Source organism: Momordica charantia (genome assembly GCF_013281855.1).
Source record: "Momordica charantia cultivar OHB3-1 chromosome 11 unlocalized genomic scaffold, Mcharantia_2.0 BLBB01000011.1, whole genome shotgun sequence".
In the NCBI taxonomy this organism is placed as follows: Eukaryota; Viridiplantae; Streptophyta; class Magnoliopsida; order Cucurbitales; family Cucurbitaceae; genus Momordica; species Momordica charantia.
In genome coordinates, this window is record NW_028275159.1 from 18,378,550 (window position 1) to 18,402,603 (window position 24,054).

The 24,054-nt window shown below is 35.6% G+C and overlaps 2 protein-coding genes across 2 annotated transcripts; both read right to left on the minus strand.

Moving 5' to 3' along the window:
- Positions 1-2,785: 2,785 nt before the first annotated feature.
- Positions 2,786-13,588, minus strand: LOC111019619 (SEC12-like protein 2). The gene is made up of 10 exons (XM_022296013.2): positions 13,160-13,588; positions 9,764-9,858; positions 9,139-9,289; positions 6,341-6,432; positions 6,113-6,206; positions 5,385-5,460; positions 5,187-5,307; positions 4,045-4,161; positions 3,892-3,959; positions 2,786-3,087 (listed from the first exon to the last, which is right to left on the minus strand). The coding sequence occupies exons 1-10, from the start codon at positions 13,451-13,453 to the stop codon at positions 2,978-2,980; spliced, it is 1,218 nt and encodes a 405-aa protein (XP_022151705.1). The 5' UTR covers positions 13,454-13,588; the 3' UTR covers positions 2,786-2,977.
- Positions 13,589-14,751: 1,163 nt separating this feature from the next.
- Positions 14,752-18,979, minus strand: LOC111019640 (uncharacterized). The gene is made up of 4 exons (XM_022296040.2): positions 18,561-18,979; positions 18,169-18,387; positions 17,958-18,016; positions 14,752-15,504 (listed from the first exon to the last, which is right to left on the minus strand). The coding sequence occupies exons 1-4, from the start codon at positions 18,661-18,663 to the stop codon at positions 15,385-15,387; spliced, it is 501 nt and encodes a 166-aa protein (XP_022151732.1). The 5' UTR covers positions 18,664-18,979; the 3' UTR covers positions 14,752-15,384.
- Positions 18,980-24,054: the final 5,075 nt, after the last annotated feature.

Genomic DNA, 24,054 nt, shown 5'->3' on the forward strand with positions numbered 1-24,054 from the left:
TCAGATACTCCTCTCCCATGTCTTGCTATAACCCGTACCAACGTGTGCTTTTTTTTATTCTCCTATTTTTTACTATAGTCACATCCTCATAAATAGTTCTATGATCTCGGCTAATTTCAGTCTTTCAGTAGTGAAACACGATTTCAGTATTCAATTTATCCCCTTCGTTCTGGAGTTCAGGATTTATTTTATATGGTCTCTTTTCCTTAAGGAACCCGAAGAAAACAACAAAGGGAGTAAAGGGCTGCTGTTTTCCCCCTTTTCTTCTTCTTTTGTACTCTTTAGTACACGGGTTTTGTATTTTCTTTTTCCCTTTTCTTGTATGACATTCCGTAACTAAGTTTATTTGTAAGGGGGAAGATGTCGTGAACTTGTTCTTGAGCTATAAACTTTGCTTTGACTTGACGATGATATATATATACTAAGTTGAAGTTGTTCTTAACGTTTTATTTCCAATGTGCTTGGCCAACATATTGGAATATCTTCTTATTAACTCTTGAAAAATTGTAATAGGAAGTGTTTGGCTTCAACTCGTGCTATATTCTACTTTAGTTAGTGTGGGTACTAAGGAATAAGGCCCACCTAGCAAGGTTATAAATTGAGTATATATGCGGTCAAGTTTGTCTAAAAATATGAATAGCAAAAAATCTCGGAAATCTAGGAAGATTTCGTGTCTATTTGGCCAGTATATTACATCGTCGATGCTGTAGTATTGTTTGCTTATGTCCAGAAAAAGTCACATAAACTCTTCTCTTTACCCTTTTAAACATTAGTATTTAATCTCTTATTTGCGCACTTTCCTTTCATCAGTTTGGTTCTACTTGGTTCTTGTTTTTACTTAGCAAATCATCTGTGCACTATTTTGTTGGAGTTCATTTAGTTTTTTTTGTTCAAAATATATTTTGTTGATTTGTTTATTTTCTTAACTAATTGTCGAAGTATTTAGTTATCAATCTATGTGGAGACGATCTTTTTATCACTTTCTATAACGGTTGTGTACACTTGCACAAAGGATTCTAAACCATAAAAACACTTATTTCAAAATCACTTACATTTCAAAATAGAATGTTTGGCAAGAATTCATAAGTCATTTTGGAAAAATTCATAATCACTCTCGATCAATCACTTTTAAGGTGATTCTCCGATTGATTTTTGACGAAAAAATTAATAGAAAATTTTTTAAATAGTTATTGTTTTAATTTTAAAAATTGTCTTTCTATTCACCTTATTTACACCTTAAATTTCAAGACATTTTTTTCTCCTTTCTAAAATTTTTGCCACTCTCTAACTTTATTTGTCTTTAATTTTGTTTATTCTCATTTTTTCCCCTAAAATTTTTGTCTCTAACTCTCTAAAATTTTTGTTTCTCCCTTACAAATTTTAGTCAAATTCTCTCTTTAAATTTTAAATATTAATCATTCAAAATTATTTTTTCATAAAAAATTTATTTTTAATTACATAAAAATCACTAAATAATATATAAAAATCACTTTCACAAAATCAATAATCATTCCATCTTTTTGGTTAAAATCACTAAAAAAATCTTTCGGACAAAATTAATTCTAATACACTCAGAGGACTATAAAATATTCTTTATCCAGTAAAACTAGTTATGTTAATCAACATAGTTTTTTTTTTTTTTTTTTGAGTACGTTAATCAACATAGTTTGAACATGCATTTTTTCAGTGCATTGAATAGGTGTTACTTAGAGGTGCAAGTGGGAAAGTGGAATTCAGATTTTGGCTGAAACCAAACCCAACATACTGTCCCCAAAAACCAACCAAAGTATCTAAAATGACTACCAAGCTAACCAAAACCGAACCGATAAAACCGACAAAATCTAACCAAATTGAACTGACCAACTATTTTCCTACTTCGGGTTGCACCCATTCGTGTTACCAATCTAGAAGGTTGAAGGAATGCGACCGTTGCAACCGTTGATTCACTCATAATTTGTGGAAATACAATTGATTCGCTCTATTGGAAGAAGCGACACTGATCGTTTTTCTTGTTTTCTGAGCTGTTTTATGCATGGGTTTGAACTTGAGCAGACTAAAGTACCAAAGGAAATAGATAATAGAAACAAGCAAAGCTAACCACATTAGCAACTTGGACAAACTCATTCTGAATTTTATTCCTGTCTTCCATGCTTAATGCTTCATAATCTATTTTCTTGTATTTAGGCATCAAGTATGCTATTCATCGAAGCTAGTGTATAACACAGTCAGCTTTATGTGATTTTTTATTTATTATTATTTTCGAATATTATTACGCATAGAGATGAAGATTCAAACCTCTAAATTATGAGATAAGTTACTAATTATTGACCAACCCTTTAGATATCTCGAGCTAGAACGACAACTATCGTGGAATCTACAATCACACATGAGTATCTCACCTTCCAAAAAAAAATCGATCAAGGACTTTAGAGACAGCAATCAAATTTCGAAAAAAATAGGAATATAGGGCCCTAAAAACCACTTCGAGGACCTTCGTTCAAATCAAGGCAAAAAGCTCATTTACTCCCACTTTTCTGCATATTTGGTCTTTGCCTGTGAGTGCATGCCCCTTGGAGTTTTTGACCCACCTATACCATATAGAAGTGACTTGAGAAATTGATTATAGAATACAATATTTAGAAGGTAGCTACTCACTTTCTGGACAATCTTTATTGCAATCAACCATTTTTTTGACAATATATCCAACATACACATTCATTGAAATTTGAACGTATCATCCCATATTCTCGACTATACTTTAATGTTAGAGGGGAGAGATGAGGAATGGAAATAACTTACCAAGTAGATTCAAGAAGATTTCATTTCTAAACATGAACAAAAATGTGGGGACTTTAACTATATGATAGAATCAGAACACTGCTTATTTGAATTTGAATATAAAAAATACTGAGAATGGGAAAATCAATTCCAAGTCAAATTGTGATCTCTGATAAGTTCTTCGATAGTCCACGTTCGTTTAACCACTAGAAAAACTGGGAAGATCGAGATTAAGAAATTCAGCATTCTTGCTAAAATATGCGACTATAGCAATTAGCAAGACGAATATGATGATCCACAAGCTCATTCCTGCACGCAAATCAATTATGGTTTAGTGATATCCTCTAACATCTACGTAAATTTTTACTACAAAGTAACTAGCCATTGTGCAACATGAATAAATAAATATCGATTTTAAGTTAAAATAAAAGAATAAGGGAAGGATCCACCAAAATCAGAAGCAATTGGATAAACGCTATCCAATATGAAAATAAATGAGAGATTAACCCGCTCTCTTTATTACTTTATCTTGTGTGACCTATGCTTTTACTTTATTAGCCAAAAGCCTAAAACTGCAAAAGTGAATGTCAAAATCAGGGTTCATAGTGTCTTCACTAAATGCAGGGTACCTCAAGGTGCCCGTAGGAGGGGCTAACGACCCCAAATAGAGAAGGCGAGACGGTTCCACAAAGATGCACTAGAGGATCTAGCCATTTTTATTCCTCTTCTCAATCTCTCTTCTTTTTTCCTCTTTTTATTTTTCCTTTTGTCCTTTTCAGTTCAATGAGAGACCCTTAGTGGAAACAAGACATTCTTTTATAATATATTCAAGTAAAATTGTCTCATGTCTAGGCTGCATCAAGAACATCATGGCTTTCACCATTAACCATGACCAGCCAATCAACATAAAATCCTTCAACCAAAAGCCCAGAGTAAAATCATGCTGTTCCTAAACATAAGCCTGCTACTAATGATTGGTGCAGTGGGGTTAGATATCATTCTTTATCTTGTTCCTAAAGGTCAAGTACCATGAGGTGACAATTGACAAATGATGGTAACAAATTGATGATATATGTTTGAATTATCAAACAAGAAAAGCAAGGATACAAGTACCTTTTTTCTCCTCCTCCTCAATTACAGTCACCCTAGCACTCGAGTCCATTGATGCAGAAGCCAAAGCCCTGGATTAAAAAAAATGACATCTTTGATAATCGATATAATAATGGTGGTATCTTATCGTGTTAATTGGATACGTTAGATTGAAACCTTGAATCGTGAGAAAAGCTCAATGCAGTAACAAAACCAAGGTGTGCCTTTTTAACAATCTTTTGAACTCGCATGCTGGTTGAATTTATGATCAGAACATCTCCTTGAGTTGTACCACTATACCAATAATTAAGCAGAAACTCAGTCAAATATATAAAAAAGTTGAGAACTTTAAGACATAATAGTAATGCATATTCAAGAGTAGCCTAGCCACCAAGGTAACAGAAAGAATGTATCACTTTTTTATTGGGGATAGAATAATTACAACTGAAACATTAGCTTTAAAGGAGTATCAGAACCATTTTTTTAGTTTCACCTTAATCTTGTTCAAATAACCTTTTGGACTTCCATATGGGATAAACTGTTAAAGATAATTAACCTAAGAGGAAATAATTGAGTCAGGTTGAGCACTAACCTAAATGAAAGCCTAATAGATAAAAGGAACACAAATAAGCGAGGCTCATGAAACTGGAATTCAGTTCTAAGCTATAAGTATATTATTGTACATAATAACATTACCAAAAAAAAAAAAAAAAAAAAGCATCACTCCTATCTAGCCAAACTTCCCAAAGCATCTTTATGCATAAAGATAAACTTTTAAGGGCTTTAACGAGTTCCTCTAGCTACAACCCAGTTTCAATTGACAAGGATTCTCATCCATAAGACATGAAAATTTAAGAGCTCCAGTGATTTCCTCCCAGGTGACCAAATTCATTTTTCAACTATATATTTGTAAGGGGAATTGGCTGGAAAATAGTCTCGCCATATTTACAAATATAGCACAAATAATAAGATATTTCAAATATGGCAATTTTGTAGGGGGTGCTATCACTTAAAGACGTCTATCATATATGACTATCATTGGTAGAGCAGTAGATATTTGGCTTATTCTCTCGACAATTGAGTTAGGTGAAGTAACCAATGTCACATTGCAACCTATAAATGGCCCAAGTAAATCATGGGCAACACGACATATAAGCCTACAAGGTAAGAATACCTAGGAGAAAGTCGTTATTTCACCTCCCATTTTAATAGTATTTGAAGTTTCTAAACATGGGCATCATAATAGAAAGCACGATTACAATGTCCAAGTATCACAATAGCAGATCACTTTCAAGAGGAAAAAGTCCACTTTTTAGTACCAGGCAAGGAGCTTTCCATTAGCTGAAACATTGAATGCAGTAATATTATCACGAGTTATGAGCTTTGAGGCTACTCTCCTCCATGTGGTTGTATTCCAGGTTATAATGCTTCCACCTCTGCCTATACAATACATCCTCAACAAGATTAGATCAATAGTAGAATTATAGGGCAAACTCAATTCAAAGGAATCTCTTTACCAGTCACTGCAGCGATATATAAAACCATATTACTGTCGTTGGTCAAAGAAAATCTGCATGAGATAAAAACCTCATCCTGCAAACCACACCAAGTAACTAAATCATAATAACGATAAATACGAATTATAAATATTGTCATGGTGGTTGACGGCATGAGATCACATCTGGATGGAATGGTGGTGGTAAAAAAACCAGTGAGCGAAGAGCATAGAAAGCTTAAAGAAGAAATTTCTTCATGTAACTTGGAAGAAAGTGGTGGGGCATGCTTCTCTCTCTCATAGATTATTGGGCTACAGCTAGATACCACGATGATTAAAATTAATAAATAAACAAATTGTGTCACTTCTACCATGCATTGTCACTATGAACTATGAAGAGTCTTGGTCTTGGTCTTGGTCCCAAGAAAAGGTACTCTAAATCAAGCAGGTTTATTTTTACAAAATAAGAGAATGCATCGGAAGCATGAGTACAGAAGTCTCCAAAAGCACCCAGCGCAATCATACAACAATAAATCCCCACAAAGACCAAAATAATCCCACCCCACCCCAAACATATGACCTATAAGAAAGAATCATATACTAAGTCAATGTTAGTGGTCAATGACACACGCATGGGTTGAAATATCTAAGGGCATACCTTAAAGAGCTTCTTCAAATATAGATGCAAGTGCCTATAATACGACATTAAAATCACTATGTCTTCAAATAACAAAACAACTATTTGCTCACATTTTCTTTTGTAAGAGCAGTTAGAACTGTTGATGAAGTCACATCCCACACTCTACAAGGGCCACCTAATGAGACCAGATATTTACCATCAGGACTGCAAAAATATAAAGACACCCATCACCATAACTTCATCAAACAAAAGAAGTTTACATAAAAAAAAAAAACATACAAGTATTGCATATTATCTAACATATGCAGGAGCTATTGAGAAGTTAGAACATTGCAGACCTGAAATCCAAGTCCTTTACAGTAGAATGAGCATTGGGCTCATTGAGAATAATTTCCAAGCTACGCCACTTGAAGACCCTTAAATTACCGTCCTGTACTGCATTAAAATCAGAGAATTATAATGCAAGCTACTTCTAGATAATAATCAAACATCCAATAGCACTTTAATATATGCAAAAAATAATAATAATAATAATAATAATAATAATAAGCAAAACAACAAAATGACAGAACACAGTTGAAGCTTAAAAATTTTTAAAAAATAATAAAAAATAAATGAAAAGAAACTATCACTAATGAAGAAAGTATATAAATAGATGCAAGAAGTCGTCAAAAGACCCAACGGGACTACAAGAACACATTCCAGTTGACATAAATAACATTATGATTGGGTATTACAATGAAGAACTGCAAAAAGAGAGCTCCAGTGGAGCTGAAAAACAGCCCTATCCCAAAAAGTGCCATCAGAAACTTTGATTTCCTGAAAGATTTTCATTTCCATCTGACCCCAACTTCCGTCTTCACTGCATTACTCCATAAAATCTTCCCTGTTTTTAGCAATGTTCCACAAAAATGCTGCTCTAAAGCATCATCATGGATATCCCTTGGAAAGCACCAGTGAATTTTGACACTTTGGAGTAAAATCATGCCACCATTTAGGAGTAGTTTCATAGTAGATGAAGATGGTCAACAGTCTCAGCTACTATTTTGTGTAAGAGCCACCTGTTGGGTGATAGATATTAGGGCTCATCCTCTGTCCGTTGTGATTGGTGTCGGTTCCCTCCACCAGTCTGACAAAGGAAGAATTTAATCTTCTTGGGATTTTGCCACCCCAAATTTCTTTGCATAGCTTAGTAGGGAAGTACGCTACTGCTACCTTTAATTAGATTTTCTTCAGCTGATCTGTGGAGAAAATCCCTGATTTTCCAGCTTCCAACTTCTATCATCTTCGTCATTATTTAGTCGAACTCTTTCAAGGATGCTATTTTGGTGAACCCAATCCTCAATTTCAGCTTCCATGAGATTTCTTTTAAATTTCAATTTCCAGCTCAGACTTGGTTGGTCCCGCACCTCCTAGATTTCTATGCGTGTAGTTGGAATTGGGGGTCTTGCTACAAGGAATTCGGCCATCTTGGTGAAATGGGGTTGGTACTTTGTGACTGAGAAGAACGCCATTTTGAGGACTTTTAAAAGCCAGCAAATATCAGCTTTCCAACCAAGAATGGGTTCCTTCCCCAAATGTTATTTTAATTTTAGTTGTCTATTCTACTTTTTGTTTCTATTAGCTTTCCACATTCAGTGAATCACTATAAATCTTTTAGCTGTCTGTCTATTCTACTTTTGATTTATTTCTATCAAAATAAGGTCAATCCTTCCAATAATACAGAAAGGTCTGGCTTTCGTTTGGGCGGGTGGGTGGGTGGGAGAAGTATAAAATTATTATCAAAGGATCCAAAGAATAAAAAGGGGAGTATAAGTCATTCTTCATAACCAGAAAAAGGTGGAATGAAGATTAAAGGACCTTGGGTAAAGATCCTCTCCTCCCCTGTCAAATCGGGTGTTTGGTACAAGACAGGTTGGAAAAGGAGATAAAACTCGCTTCTGGGAAGATCAGTGGATACTAAATGAACCACTTCTCACCTCCTTTCCTAGGCTCTATAGGGTGGCAAACTCAAAATAGTTAATAATAGTTCAAGTTTGGGGTGAAGGCAGCTGGAATTTGAAGTTCTGTAGACATTTTATGGAGCTGGAGATGTCTGAATGGGCTGCATTATCTTCTCTGCTAAATGAGTATGCTCCGACCAATCGAGAAGACATAAAAGTTTAGACATTGGAGAGCACTAAAACCTTCTCCGTTAAGTCTTTTATTCCTGAGCTTATTACTTAATCATCAGCTGGTACAACACAGGAATGAAAGAATCATATGGCAGATGAAAATTCCTAAAAAATTAAGGTGTTTTCGTGGATATTTCTAAAACAAAGGCTCAAAACAGCTGACAGACTTCAGAAACTAATGCCCTCTTTGAACATAAGCACGAACTGACTGGTGTGTTCTCTCTTTTAGGTAATGAAAGTTTCGTCTCTTATAAAAAATATATATAAAAAAAAAGAAGAAAAAGGAGCTCATTCATTAAAAAAAAAAAAAAAAAGGAGGGGGGTTGGTAGCTCTCTAATTAGTTTATTTGTCAAAAGGAGAATAATGATAGAAAATGTTGGCCAAGAAGGCCAATCTAGAACTAGAACACAAAAAAATAGCCCAAGCTCAAACTCATGGTTAAAAATACAACCACCCTAAAGAATATGAAGATTTCTCCCTAGCTGCAACTCATAAGACATTGCACCACCTAAAATTTTCCACAAAACCTTTGGTTTAGTAAACAAACCAATGGAAAAAAAAAATGTGTATGATAAAATTATCAATAAGTGGGAGCATTATTGAAGGATGAAACTGTAAAAGAAATAATTCCAAACTGTTAAAAAAAATTGCAATCACAAATAAGTTGGTGGCTTTTGTTGGAATAGTTGCAAGAAATAAAATTATCAAAAAAATTGCAATCACTTGGAGAAATGCATAAGCTATTGACATTCTTTTTCTTTTTTCTTTTTTTTTATAAGAAAAAATTCATTGACGAAAAGCTATCGCATGCTAGGTCCAGAATTAGTGAATTTTGTAAGCTCCCTTGGGTTCTTTGGGAGAATCCCTTATCTTCCCCCCTCTCAAACTTTTAGTTGTGTGTAGCTCTGGAAAGTTGTTTCCTTTCCAAAAGAAAAATTAATCAAAATAGGGAAATTATTACCTCACCACCAGTAGCAAGCAAAGAACCTTCATTGTTAAATGCCAAAGCTAACTGCAGTCCAACATCTTCCAATTGGCTAAGCACCTCCTGGGAGAGTTTTAGCCCAAGCTTTTGAACTCCAGCATCCTTTTTGATATCCAATTTTAAAAAGCTGGATAAAAGAGAGCACAATATAAATTACAAATTGACAGTTCTCAAGTTACACCATGATATAATAGATGACTCAATCAAATTAACCGAAGGATATGACTCCACACTGCAGTTAAATACTCTTTGACAATAACTTCTCTTGAGGAAAACTCTGATTATATTTTGGGATGATAGACTGGGAAATTTATTTCAATTCTGAAAGTACTATACTTTGATATTATTGCTTAATTGACAACTTAGCCAATCATATACCCAAATTTATAAAAATAGTGCTTATTGAAGGACCTTGACATGAGAAATATGGATATAAAACAGCCAATCTTATTGTTTGTCATGCATAAAACATACCTAGCTAAAATAGTTATTAGTATATTGAGATTTAGACTGCCCATAGGTTTATCCGAGAAAGAACTAATGATCCACAATCTTTGGTTCATAGCAATTTGCAGTGGAGTTAACAAAGGAAATGGTATACCTGCAACTTTTTGGCAAAGAACAAATAATTCCATCTCCAGCTGGATGAACAGCCATTCTGTAAGGCAAATCGGAACCAGTTCCATATTTTTCAACCTGGAAGAATAGATTACTTTTTTTTTTTATAAGAAACTTAGAGAAGTGTATTAATCACAAAAGGGAGAACAACCTAAGGGCAAGGTGTAGAGGAAACCGCTCCCCAACACAAAACTATAGAAAATGTAACTGAGAAGCAGTTCTATGTGTATGATAGGAACTACTCCTGAATTATTGATAAAACAGAAAGAGAGCTACAGGACCAAGGGAGAAAAATGAGAGTTCCCTACCTCTCCAAAACCTTTCCCAGACTTAACCAAAAAGAAGTTTTCATTCATTTTCATTAATTCAATGAGAAGTTTGTTTCTTGTTCAAAAAAAAAAACTTAACCAAAAAGATACCCAACTCTCTCCCTCTGTACAGCCGTTATATACATCAAGTGAAATACCCAAAAAGCCCTACTAACTAACTTGGGCCCACCACTAACCCACCTCACCCACGCACAATTAATTACCATGTGCCCTCTTCTTTCTAACATACGCATGCTTAATAGGGGGCCTATCAGTGTATTGCAAAATGATAGGAAAAGAGAGTACAAAAGTATAGCTAACAACTTCCAAAGAGAAAACCATTCCACATGATCCTAATATATCTCAAAGATTCCAACAATACAATTCTCCCCTCCACGGCTTGGGTTAAGCATGTAGCATTTGATGGTAATAGCTAATAGAAAAATTGTCAGTTCCATTCATTTGCAAAAGAAGGTATGTATGAGTGGAAGAACAGAAGGAAACGACAAAGGAATTGATGTCAAATTAGATCTTGAGAAATCTGATAACATAGTTGATTGGCCGTTTTTGCATGCTATTCTCCCCAAAAAAGACATCAGCAGGTGACAGAGAAAGTAGATTATTGAATGAATTCTTAATGCAAACTTTTTGTGTTTTTTGAGATATGAAATTTTCGTAAAATGAAAGGGACTGGATTTTTTTTTTTTAAGAAGATATGAATCTTTCATTGATATTGATAAGGAACAAAGATTGTTGAATGATACAAACTAAAGCAAAAAAATAATATTAGGTAGGGAAAATAAAGACTCCCCAATTAGAACATATAAGAGGAGAGAAATTCACAAATAGTTTGAAAGAAAGCACCATTGTGAAGCTTTAAACTTAGCTACGCTGAAGCTTCAAATGAAGTTCTACTCTTGCCCTTAAAAATAATTTTTTTCAAACCAAAATTCTGGTAACAAAGCTTTGATGGCACTAACCCAAATAGGACGAACTTTGGGAGAGAAGACCGTTCCACAAAGCAACGAAGAGAGATTATCTAGAACCTCTGAAGCAAAGACCCAAGCAATATTAAACTGGTGGAAAAAGAGCTCCCAACAACACCTTGCATATGTGCAGTGATCTTGATCCAAATGAAAAGGACTTTTAATGCAAATTATTGTTCATAATGGCTTATCCTTTTTGTTTTGTTGGAAGATTTTTTGAGTCGGCTTCTAGATAGAGGAAAGAAGTTTGAAGTTGTTGAAGGTTTTCACATTTGCAGATCTTTTTTTTTAAGAAACATCTCTGTATTGATCAAAAAAGAGAGAGAAACAAACTAGAGGCTGGGGTAGAGGGAACCCCACCAGACAAACTAAACAACCGCTTCCCAATTGTTCATAAATATGGAGAGGTTGTAGTTACAAAAGAATTTACTATAAGTGATGCACCACCGAGAGGTCGTGTACTGTACATTCCTACAAAAAAAAACCAAAAGTAGTCGACTTATCTTCAAACATGCGAGAATTCCTTTCCTGCCATAGACTCCATAGGAGAGCCCTTGAAGCACACTTCCAAATAAACTTAGCCTTTTTAGGAAAAGTCCACTCGTGAATGTTTTCACATTGGCAGGTCACGAATGACAATTTACATTTCTCTTCAGGAAATCAAGACTTTGAGCCAATTTTTGGGAGAGATGATAGGTATTACTCATGCTATTCATGCTAGTTGAGGAATAGCCTTTGAGATGCCTCAATATGGTGCTAGATGGTAATTCGAAGACTAGGGATATCTAGAATTCCATGGAGAAGGTGATGAGCAATTTACAAAATGGGGAGTAGCCTTCAAAATGCCTCAATATGCTGCTAGATGGTAATTCGAAGATTAGTGATATCAAGAATCCCATGGAGAGGTGATGAGCAAGTTACAAAAATGGACGAAGGTATGCTTTTCCCAAGGAAGAGACTTCTTTGGTTCAAGCAATGCTAGTGAACATTCCTACCCTTTCCTTTCTATATTCCATACATATTAAAGTGGCAAAGGATCAAGGAGGTAGAAATTATGAGAGATTTCAAGTAAGCTTATGAAAGATGTTTTCTCAAGAGGTGCTGAGATAGAGGGGGAGTGACCTTCTTAGATGGAGCATTATGCCTATGCCTTAGGACTTAAGTGGCCTTGGATTAGGCAATATTGGTAGGAAGAATGAGGCTCTATAGGCTATTTAAGATGAAGTTCTTTGGCATAATATCATCGTGACCAAGAACGGTAAAACTATGACGTGCAATTTCCAAATGTTTTTGGATGGCCATTGTTAATAAAATGCAAGCCTAGAACACAATTCACTTAAGTTGGTATTAAGTTCTCCTTTGTTGCTCCACGAAGAGCCCATGAGTTGGTAACATTAAAATTGGTAATGTCAAATTGAACCTCCAACACTTCCACATACATAGCTAACTTGGCAGTTGGCAGACTCCATAGCAAACTTAAACATAACACGAGACCCAATAGGCAAAGCCATATGGGTATGCTTTCTCTTAATCTTATCAAGTATTAATACCTCCAGTACGTATAAGAGTCCACATTGAGAAATGATTTTTTCATGACACTTGGCTCCCAATCTTACATAAGTTTTTAGGAATAGCTTCATGATTTTCCAATATCAACAAAAGGGGATTGGCAAGTAAACATCTCATTTCCAGCCTCTACACCTAATAGTCTCATACTTGTCAAGGAAAAAGTTGTCGAGTCAACCAAATCCACAAGAGTGTAAGGGACAATTATGCCTCCGAATCATACTGAAATGGCGAAATCAATGTAATCAAGCGTCACCTTAGATTCTCGAAAGATTACCCAGTCCAAAATTCTATATATACGTGAAAGAAAATAACTGGGAAACACTTATCAAACAGGATCGTAGATCTAAAGACAGCATATAGCACCTATAGAGCAAGAGAATCAACCATAACTCGACTTCCATTTCTGCTTCACTTAATAACATAAAGCAAACGTAACATTTACCCGACAAGGAAAAAAAATGTCTAAAAATGAGAAAACGAGAAATAACTATAGAAGAATGGAGAGAGAGGGTTTACAGGCTGATCAGAGAGCGAGCGGGATTCAAAATCGAAATGAGCGAGGATGAGGGCATTGGAAATCCCACTCCGGCCTTCACCGCCACCGCCAGCGGCGGCTACGTAGTAATCAACTGCGGTGGTCTGGGGCGGTGGAAGAGATTTGTCATCATCACCGGATTGATTTGGATCATTTTCAGATGGTGGAGGTTCGTCCTCCGATTTCACAGAAGTGGGAGGAATCCACGCGGCTGCGTAGAAAGGGACGCCATACTTGCGAGAATTGGAAGGGTCGGGAGTGTCGTTGCTTCCCATTTGTGTGTCTCAAAGCTCGAAGCTCTGTCTATGGCCGTGTCTGATTTGGTACGAAACTGAGCGAGAATCTAGGCTATTCCTTCGGGGGCCTTTCTTCGCTTCTTCTTTCTCCCCAAAGTTTGATTTTGTAATTCTTACTCTTTAGACCTTTATATTCTTTTTTAATTATAAAAACTTTGGAGTAAAAATTCATCTTTGGTATTCATTGGCCATCTATTTTTATTATTTTTATTCTTGAATTTTAAAAATTAGGTCCAAATAAATAATTCTAAATGTTAAATTTTAAAAAAATGTCAATTTGCTCTCTAAGTTTTAGAAAATAATTCTAAATGGTCTATGAATCTTGAGATTATATAATACTTTGACCAGCGAAAAAAATAACGTCACATAAATGAATTGGTAAATTTTAAATGAGTTGGCAATATTAAATAATTTTATATTCTTTTTATCAATTTATTTCTTTTTCTTTTCTTTTTTTTCTCTTCCCCTCTCTCGCATCCCTTCTCTCCTCTCTCCCTCTCGTCTCCCTGCTTCTTCTCCAATTCTATTCCCCTCTATTCCGTCATTTTCTTCGCAACAACTTGGGAGACAAGTAAAAATAAAAAGAAGCAGCCAAAATAATAGTCTTAAGTCTGTGTTTTTAATTCAAAAACAACTCCTTTTGATATAATTTTCAATGAACTTCAAATTCAACCATACAAATCTATGTTCATAATCACAACTTTCAGCAACTTTTTCCTTCAATTTCTTTCACACAAATTTTTTCATCGTCCAAACAGAAAATCCACCGAAGAAATATCAGACAATCAATCTCAATAAATGAACATAAATCTGAGTAAAAAAGAAGCATCTTAATCTTAATATGCGTGCCCTCATCGGCAAATCCATTGGCGACCACCCAAAGCCCAAAAAAACAACCACAGATCACATCAACAAAGCCTTCCTCTCTATCTTCGCCACTGCCGACGACCTCTGGCAGGTTTCTGGGAGAGAGAACCGGCGAGATTGGATGGAACTTCGAGGTTAAGGTTGATATTTCGATGGGCGAGGAAACTGTTGAGTTACTCATAAATCAATTAAATTTATCCAACTTAAGCTTTTGAATTGAGTGATGGTTTATTCATCTTCAACATGATATCAAAGCGAGAGGTCATGTGTTCAAACTTCTATATTATTACTCATAAATGAAAGAATATCAAAACTTCGAGAAGAAGAAGATAAGAGAATTTGTCAACTCATTCATGTCACGTCATTTTTTCGTTAGTCAACTAACGGTCAAAATAACCTCAAACAGTCACTTTTCCAAATTTAGGGACTAAATATATATTTATTCTCAAACTCAAAGATTAAAAGTGTATTTTATCCAAAATAAGCTGTATACAAAATGACGATGTGTCCCTTTTTTAAGATGAACTAAACATTACATGGTAATTTCAAATTGTAAAATTCCTAAATATCCAAGTTAGTAATCATCTTCTTGCTTTTACCTTTCTCATAGAGTTTTGGCGTTTAGAGCTCGCCACCAAACAGCCTCCGTCGCCAACACTCGCAACAATAAGAACAGTAAAAAGATGTCTTCATTTCAGTTTCTCAAATTCCCTACCAACCTTCAGATCCACCACTTCCAGAAGCTTCCCCTGTATTTCTCTCACACGACCCGTATCGTATTTGGATCCGACCCAGGTTCATATTCTTTCGCGAGCCAGAAAACCCCAATTTCCCATTCAATTTCCCGTCTAGTAACAGATTGCTGGCCTTTACATCTCCCAACTGTTCGTACCCTTTATAATTTTGAACCTCTGTTTCTAATTTACAATCGTTTTTTGGTTGTCAAACAGGTAATTCGACCGAATTACCTATTTTCTGTAAACCGAGAAATTCGACCAAATTCTAATTTACAACCGAGTTTGCGACGTAAAAAGGCTAAACGATCAGCGGACAGAGGCTTTGTAAACAAATCTACGAGTTGCTGAGCAGTGGGCCTCACAAACAAAATGAAGATCAACTTCAATATGCTTCGTGCGGCCGTGAAACACAGGGTCATGAGCAAGCTGCAGGGCAGATTTATTGTCACAAAACAAAGTAGGAGTACCAACATAAATAAATAAATCCTTAAGCAGCTAAGAAACCCAAGAAATTTCAGCAGTAGTAGCAGTCAAAGCGCTATACTCAACTTCTGTCGAGCTGCGAGAAAACAATCGTCTGCTTCTTAGCAACCCAAGAGATGGGATTAGGACCCAAAAAAAATAATAGAACCAGTGGTGGAACGCCGATCCAAAAGGCTACTAGCCCAGTCAGAGTCAGAAAAAGTAGTGAGATCAAAGAACCAGTGCGAAAACGTTGCCACGAAGATACCTCAAAATTCTTTTAACAGCCACAAGTTGAATAATGGTAGGTGAGTGCATAAATTGTGAAACCCGACTGACAGCAAACGAAATATCAGGACGAGTGAATGTCAAATAATTCAGTGCACCTACCATACTCCGATAAGTAGTGGAATCAGGGGAACTACAAAGTGGTGAATCAACATGTAAAGGACTAGTTGAACACGACGCAGAACAAGGTTTGGCATCAACTATTCCAAACCGAGAGAGAAGATCCCTTGTATACACAAGATTAACAAAAATCTCAGAACTCTGTCGTTTGATCTCCAAACCAAGAAAATAAATTAGGCTGCTCAAGTCAGTCATATCAAAAGACTTCTTAAGTTGAAGCACCAATGAATCAACATAAAGAGAATCATTGTCGATAAGCATAACATCGTCACAAATAGGTGATAGAGCCACCAACATTCCAAACAAATGGTGATGGTTCAGATAAAGCGGCAACAAAGCCAAGAGACCAATTGAGATGTAAAACATTCAAACCATGCATGTGGAGCCTGCTTAAGGCCATAAAGAGACTTATGAAGCCTACAAACGTGGTTAGGATACTGAAGATGAACGAAGCCTTGAGGTTGTTGCATGTAAACTTCCTCCTGAAGCATACCATGCAAGAAAGCATTCTTGACATCAAACTGCCGAAGAGGCCAATCAAAATGAGCAGAAAGAGAAAGAACCACTCGAACAATCGGTTTCTTAACCACAATGACTAAAAGTCTCATAATAGTCAATCCCTTCTTCTTGATGGAACCACTACAAGAATTTCAATCTTTGGCGACGAAAATATTTGTCGCTAATGGGTCTAAATTCGTTGCTAAAAGCCTTTGGTGACGAAAATCATCCGTCACCAACTTCGTCTCTGTTGCCCCGTTGCGAGATGGTTTCGACGATGAAATTTGACTGTCGTCGTCGAAGAAACTTTTGGCGACGGCTCTAGTGACAAAACAAATGTCGAAAAGTTTCGTCGCGAAAAGCCTTTGACGACAAAAATCATCCGTCACCAACTTCGTCGTTGTTGCCCCGTCGCGAGATGGTTTTGACGACGACATTTGACTGTCGTCGCCGAAGAAACCTTTGGCGACGGCTTTAGCGACGAAACAAATGTCGAAAAGTTTCGTCGCCTAAAGCCTGCTTTGACGACGAAACAGAAGTCGTCGCCAAAGCAGGTTTAGGCAACGACTTCTACTTCGTCGCCAAAGCAGGCTTTAGGTGACGAAATCTATTTCGTCGCCTATATGCCTTTTTTTTCCCAATATTTATATTATTTTTTTCATTAATTGCATATAAAAATTTATTATATTAAACTAACATTGGTTTTACCATAGTACAAAAAGTCAATACAAAGTAATTTAACAACCTATATTCTATAAAGTTCCAAAATCAACAACTTAAACATGTTCTAAGAAATCTCATCTCATCAACTTCATGAAATTTTATAAAATTTCCAAAAGATTTTGATAGAGAAATCATACGAACCTGAAAAAACAAATAACAAATAAACTTATGTTAACAAAATAACAAACCACCTCAATTCAAAGTTAACAAACTTCCATTCTAACTCACTCCACATGTCATGAATTCAAACTAAGTATCCAAAGTTAACACATGACATAAACTCACCACTTCCATTCAATGTTAACAAACTTCCATTCTAACTGTGAACGAATTAAGCATTCAAACTTTCGTTTGTTATAACCCATTCAAACTAAATTAAATTTCAAAAATTAAAGTAAAAATATAACAGCACCACCTCCCCAAACACTTTCATTCAATGTCAATAAAAACTCATTAAAACAAACTTCAAATACACAAAACTTACTCTCACTAAGTCTTAACATGCACACAACACTCTATCAAATTCACTCCAAATTCAACAAAGTTTGTGTAAGACCACCCCCCTCCCAACACTTCCCTTCAAAGTTAACAAAAACCAACCAAACAAACTCTATCACTGATTCAAAAGAGAAATATGTGTAAGACCACCAAAATCATGTTAGGATGCCCTAAGCGAAAATGAGAACAACATTATTAGGATGCCCTAAGCGATCATGCCAAACAGGGTCACAAGATTTGATAGCTAAATAAGCATTAAAAGAAAGAGACTTATCAGGCGGCAGAGAGACCAATGGATAAAGTCCATTTATGCTAGGTCCATAGAAGAGGTTTGACCCGATAGTTTGTCCTGAATGGTAAAAGAATTATCATAAAAAGTGAAGACACAATTATTGTCAACACAGAATTGATGTACTGAAAGAAGATTAGCAAAAATATGAGGAACTCGAAGAAGATTGGAAATAACAAATGAAAAAGAACCAGTAGAGATGGAAGTTCAACCTGTATGAGTAATAGGCAATGGTTGGCCATTACCAACAGCAATTTGTGCTTCACCATTATATTCAGTGGACATGGTGAGATTGGCAAGAACAGATGTCAAGTGGGCGTTACAACTAGAATCAAATAGCCACACTTGAGAACCAAAAGTCGGTTGAGCAGAAACCAACGGAGCATTATGAGCTTTAAACGAATATGAAGCAGCAAGTGTAGCAAGATGTGCTGGAGGATGGCGGCCGCGAAAATCATGATTCATACGATGATAACAATCCAGAGCAATATGACCATATCGTTGACAGATTTGGCATATAACACAGTTTGAGTTCAAAGAATTAGTACGAGACGGCCGATTAAAGCCACTAGAATTAAGGTTAAAAGATTGACCAATCCAGTACCCGAATTAGGGCTAAAAGTAGTCGAATATGAAGAACCACAGCCACTGCCACCACCATAGCGACATCGACCACAACGACCTCGATTAGCAAAATTGGCCATCATAGCAAGTGCTGGAGTACACGAGGATAAATCATTAGCCTTAGATTGCTTTTCAATCACAATTTCTTTAGAATTCAGCAACACATGGAGATCTTTGAAAGAGAGGCTTTGCGATCGAATTGTAGATTGAAGAACTCACTGACGAGGAACTTTCAGATGCCATTAGGGCGCGAAAAAAGAAAACCCAAAATATAGCACGTGGAGGACGTGTGTCAAGTCTCCGCTGATACCATGATGATTTTATAAACTTAACTAATTTAACACCCTCGTCTTGTTAATGAAACTGAAAATAGGTATTTATACAAGATGATAACAGAATTACTTTGTAGAAAACAAGAAAATGATTGGAAAATTGATAAAAATGACTCAAAAAGTTTTTATTTTGCTCAAATGTCCTAACTTTTGAAAACACCTTCTCTAACCTAAATCAGTTTTGTGACACACCAACCGAAGTGAATTTACCATATTATCCCCAATTTTTCAAAAAGATGAGGTCGTAGAACTCGAGCGTGTTCAAAGAACCCTCGCTAGGTTTTTACAAATCCCCAAAAATACCCCGAAATGGTGTTCCATAGCCAGGGTTTTAAAAACTTTAGGCATTTAAAATACACGGACGGGGTTACAATTTCCTTGCCCGAGTAGAAGGCATAAAAGTCGCATTTAAAACTCACATTTATGCCACCACCAAACAAACCCTACACCCAGGCGAGTAACCACATAAACTCGTTTGGAGTATAATAAATTCCATAAATTTATTACTCACCAACTTCTGTACATGAAAGTATTAACTTTCTCCCACCAATTTGTGCTTACCATTATTAATTCTGAGAACAAAAAATGTTTAACGTAAACATTCTCTTGTATAGCTGCTTTGAATAAATTTTTTTTACCGGTCAAGGCAATCACATTTTTATCAATCTACAATTTCCTTAGAAAAAAATAGAAAAACCAGTTTGAACGAGGTAGGCTTTCTATTGTTTTACAATTTTTGTTTTTTAGTATTATGATTTTCTTTTTTGATTTCTGTTACGGAGTGATGAAATAAACCACCAAATTAAAATTCATAAAAATGTTGCTATAATGGTTTTTTAGAACAATTTTTGTATCTTCTATTTAAAATTGAGAGTTTCTTATTATTTTTGGTTGAGTTGCTTATAATTATAAGAAACTCGGGCAAGGTCACCATAGTTCTCGCCCGAGTTTTGTATGTTAACTTTTTCGATTCTAAAAGTAATAAGTTTTCCTTGATTTTTTTTTTCATGTTGAATGTCTCGCTCGTTTGTGAGTTATGGTGGTTAGTGAAATGAGGTACAAACTGTTTACTATGGTAGAGTTATAAAAGTTTTGGACGTTGATGAAAACACAACGTATATGGTGACCTTCTAAATGCAATGTTTAGGCTTACTCGAATAGATCCTGACCACTTCAACCTTGTCATATAATGTATGTATAAATTGGAGTTTCAGTACCAAGTACCTAATTATATTTATCTTTGATGATACTAGCCTTGAGATTTTTCTTGAGTGACCCTCCACATCTCTCTCAAGTGTCATTGTATGTATCAACAATACCAAAGGAAAGCCACGATAGTGGGTAGTGGTAGCAACTCACAAAATATACTCTTCTATCCCCAAAGCCAAACATTCCCTTCTTGTCCACACTACCTAAGATAAAATGTTTATTCTTCTATTCCATCGATTCCTAGTCATTCTTCGTTCCATGGTGTTTGTCCCTCATCTTTTGTCCTATTAATAACCCCATTGAGGGATAATGTGGTCCCATGCAATTTAGACTACGATGAACCACACTATTACGGTGAATGGTGTATAACTATATTGCTTTCCGAGGGGGCTGAGAAAAAGGGAAGGAGATATGGAGCCAGTGAGTGGCAACAGGTTCAGACGGTGCTATAAAAAACAGCATTTTATGTGTTATCAGAGCCACTCGTCCCTTCCCTCAATCTTCACTTTACGTGAGGATGAGGATGAATATATGATGGTTGACGACAATGATGATTCTGAGTATGAGGATGATGATGAAGTTGAGGATGAGATAGAGCCTGTTGTGAAGGTGTTCCATCGTCCGCACTTGCTGTTGAAATGCATTATGTAAGTAGAAATGCTCTATGTTCAATAGTTTAGGGAGTACCTTCATGCTCATAACAGATCATTACGACAAGTGATGAGCCTAATTCAATGGATGACATTGGAAATAAAAATTGTGGGATCCAATCCCTGTGGGTACTTGACTTGGTCGAGTCTGAAAATTCTTGGTTTGATCGGGGACGGGGGTCAAACCAAGAATCCTAATCGGGGTCCCTGACAGGAACGAGGCAAAAATGGGGGGAGGTCTCCCTATCCCATACCCACCTCGTTTAGTATTTTAATATTTTATATTATTATATCTAATAATATTAATATATATTAATTTTTATAATGGGCAAGTGCAAAAATGACCAAAATAAATAATGTGTTTTAGAAAATGATAAAACATATCAGATATTGCATAAATGACTAAATGTCATTTTTTTAATTCTGAATAAATATTTTAGATCAATATACTCATGTAACATATTATGTATATATATGCTTAATTTTAGGAATTTATTTGATAAAACAAATAACAAAAACAATTGACCTTAATCGTAGGAAATCAACTGCATCTAATAAAACAATGAATGAAAAATCGAATTTAAACCACTTAAATCTAATTTAAAAATTGATATTCTATATTTCAAAATCAAATTTTGAAAGTAGATTTTCATTGAAATGGAAAGGAAAGTACAAACTTAGATCAAATAGAAAAATAAACGAAAAATAATTTTAAAAACAATAAAGGAAGAACAAAACTTAGAAACTGGAATTAAAACTTAGAAGCTAAAGTTGACAAGAATTAGAAAGAAAAAAGCAAAACATGGAAAAATGAGATGCGTTCAAGTGATGCTTGGGAGCTCTCCTTTTATAGGTCATGGAGGTAACAAGATGTTGAGAAATGCATGGGAGATTGGAGCCAAATAAGGTTGTAGAGATTTTAGGAACTAATAACAAATCTTGGATCAATTACTTGGTCAAAAGTTGTTATTCCCGTTTTGACAATCTAGGCATCGAATGTGGCTGAAGCATTGTGAAGCTGGAACTTTCAAAGTAACTTGGCTGGCTCATTCCTCTAGTAAGCTAGAAATTGTGGTCCTGCAATGTGCCTAACGCATTTTGATCATCAATCTTCACTTTTCCTTACAAAATAAGCATATTTACACAAATTAGCCTTCATTTATCTATAATTGAATTCCAAAGTCCCTAATCACAAATTACGCACATTTTCCCTAAAATATATGCTTAAACATACATTTTTCATCATAATTAACTCCCAACTAAGCATGTAAACCTACTCTTTTTAGCCTTTAATCAAGTCTCATCAAACATCGCCCACCGCCTCATTCTACCTCACCCAAACAAGATCTACCGTCTGTTCTGCCTTATCCAAACAAGATCTATCGCTCGTTCCGCCTCACCCAAACCAGATCTGCCATTCCATTCACATGCTGCATGTCGTCCCATTCTTGTCCGGAGTCCTATCGATCGTTGCTCGCTGCTAGCAGTGTTGATATGCTGCTCCCGATCCAGATCCACCACTCACTGTCCAAGATTCGTAAGTCCTCCAATTTTGACCCAATCTGCCACCCACCGCCTCGATACACCACTCACCACCCATGAACTGTCGACCGACAGTCGTTGTCCACTACTCCAGCCGCCTCTTCAATAGTTGTTTAAGGAAGGTAAGTCCAACAGTCTTTTTGTCCTGATTTTGGGACTTTGATTGATGGAAAACGAACAAAAGTTAAGTTTAAAAACTTGTTTTTTGTCGCCCCGTATTTTAGGGATATTTTAAAAATTAAAAATAGATGTGTGACCAACCACATGAATGCGTCGTTTAGAATCAAATCTAAGGGGTATATCTACTTAAGTCCAACTACTTTCTATATTTTAATAGATTAAAATCTAGATAAAATCAGTAGATATGGTCAAGGTTAGAGAAGGAACATCTCGACTAGGGATGTTCATGGGATGGGACGGGGACGCAGAAGTTTTTCCCTTTCCCGTCCCCGCCCCCTTTTAAGTCCCCATGAAATTTTACAGGGATTGGGGTGAGGATTCTGGAGAATTCGTGGGGATCGGGTTCTCCATGGATAATTTTTTCCCGTTTCTTTTTTATTTTCTAAATTATTTTTCAATAAATATTTTTTTCTTAAAGAAATTTTTATTTAATTGCTAATTTTTAAGGTTCAATTCTCTCAAATATATATATTAAGTGGATGGGTAGATAAGAATACATGATTTTTTTAGTACATGTATATATAAAGAGGACAATATAATTATTTTAGTGTGTGTGTGTATATATATAAATATTACAAAAATGACAGGGGGGCGGGGAACGGGGAATGGGGACGGGGTGCATATTCCCCTTGATTTAGGTGGTGGTGGGGAAAATTTTCCCCATTCCCGCCCCCCATTGGGTGATGAAAAATATACATACATGCGCAGCGGAAGCGAGCAAGGATCAAAATAACAATTTAGATGCATATTACAACCTACGATTGAACATGCATGATCATACATTATGATGCTTAGAGGAACGTAAAGAAAATGACATCCATTTGTAGTTTTTCAAATTTCTTCAAATAGCTCCAATGAGGACCACCAAGAGGTCTTCCTAGCTATTCTCAAGACTTGGAATAGAGTGGTGAGACTTTTTTTAGAGAAGGAAATTTTGAGAGAAATATGGAGCTAAAAGAAGTTATGTAAGCTTTTTGAAAAACATCAAATGGCCAAAGGTTTCAAGAGTTTTTAATGTTTGAACAAATGTCTTCTTAAATAGGCAAAATACATGCAACTTTTGCATGTCTAAGTTCACCAAAAGCTCACAACACATACATGGCATGACTAAGTGTCAAAATGCATGTTTAAGTTCACCAAAAGCTTACAACACACGCTCCACTCATGCATGCCATGGTTAAGTGTCAAAAAGTGGATTTTTTTAGATTATTTAAATGTTCGTTAGTGGAATTTTCCACCAACTTGGTTAAAAACATTATTTTAATATTCTTAGTCAAACTTTGACTTTCTCGGGTCAAAGTCAACTATTTTACTTTTTTCAAAATCCGACTGTTTGACTAAATCCATGCCTCCAATTATGAATCTGCATTCATAATTTTAATATTTAAATCCTATTTAAATAGTTTGACCAAATTTCTCAATTGATATCATATATCAACTACTTAATCATATCTCATATGATTAACCTAATTCGAAAGATTCGAATTATTCCTTCAAATTATTTCAAGTTTTTTCCTATATGAACTAGCTAGGGGACTTATGAACCTACAAATCATGAGCT

Coding starts and splice junctions, on each gene's coding strand:
- LOC111019619 (XM_022296013.2), bottom strand. CDS start 13,453: ATGGGAAGCAACGACACTCCCGACCCTTCCAATTCTCGCAAGTATGGC. Junction 9,290..9,763: donor TCTTTGCCAAAAAGTTGCAG/GTATACCATTTC, acceptor TCTTTTATCCAG/CTTTTTAAAATTGGATATCA. Junction 4,162..5,186: donor AATGGAAAGCTCCTTGCCTG/GTACTAAAAAGT, acceptor TTATTGGTATAG/TGGTACAACTCAAGGAGATG.
- LOC111019640 (XM_022296040.2), bottom strand. CDS start 18,663: ATGATGGCCAATTTTGCTAATCGAGGTCGTTGTGGTCGATGTCGCTAT. Junction 18,388..18,560: donor TACTTTTAGCCCTAATTCGG/GTACTGGATTGG, acceptor GCCATCCTCCAG/CACATCTTGCTACACTTGCT. Junction 15,505..17,957: donor TAAATGGACTTTATCCATTG/GTCTCTCTGCCG, acceptor TCTGCCCTGCAG/CTTGCTCATGACCCTGTGTT.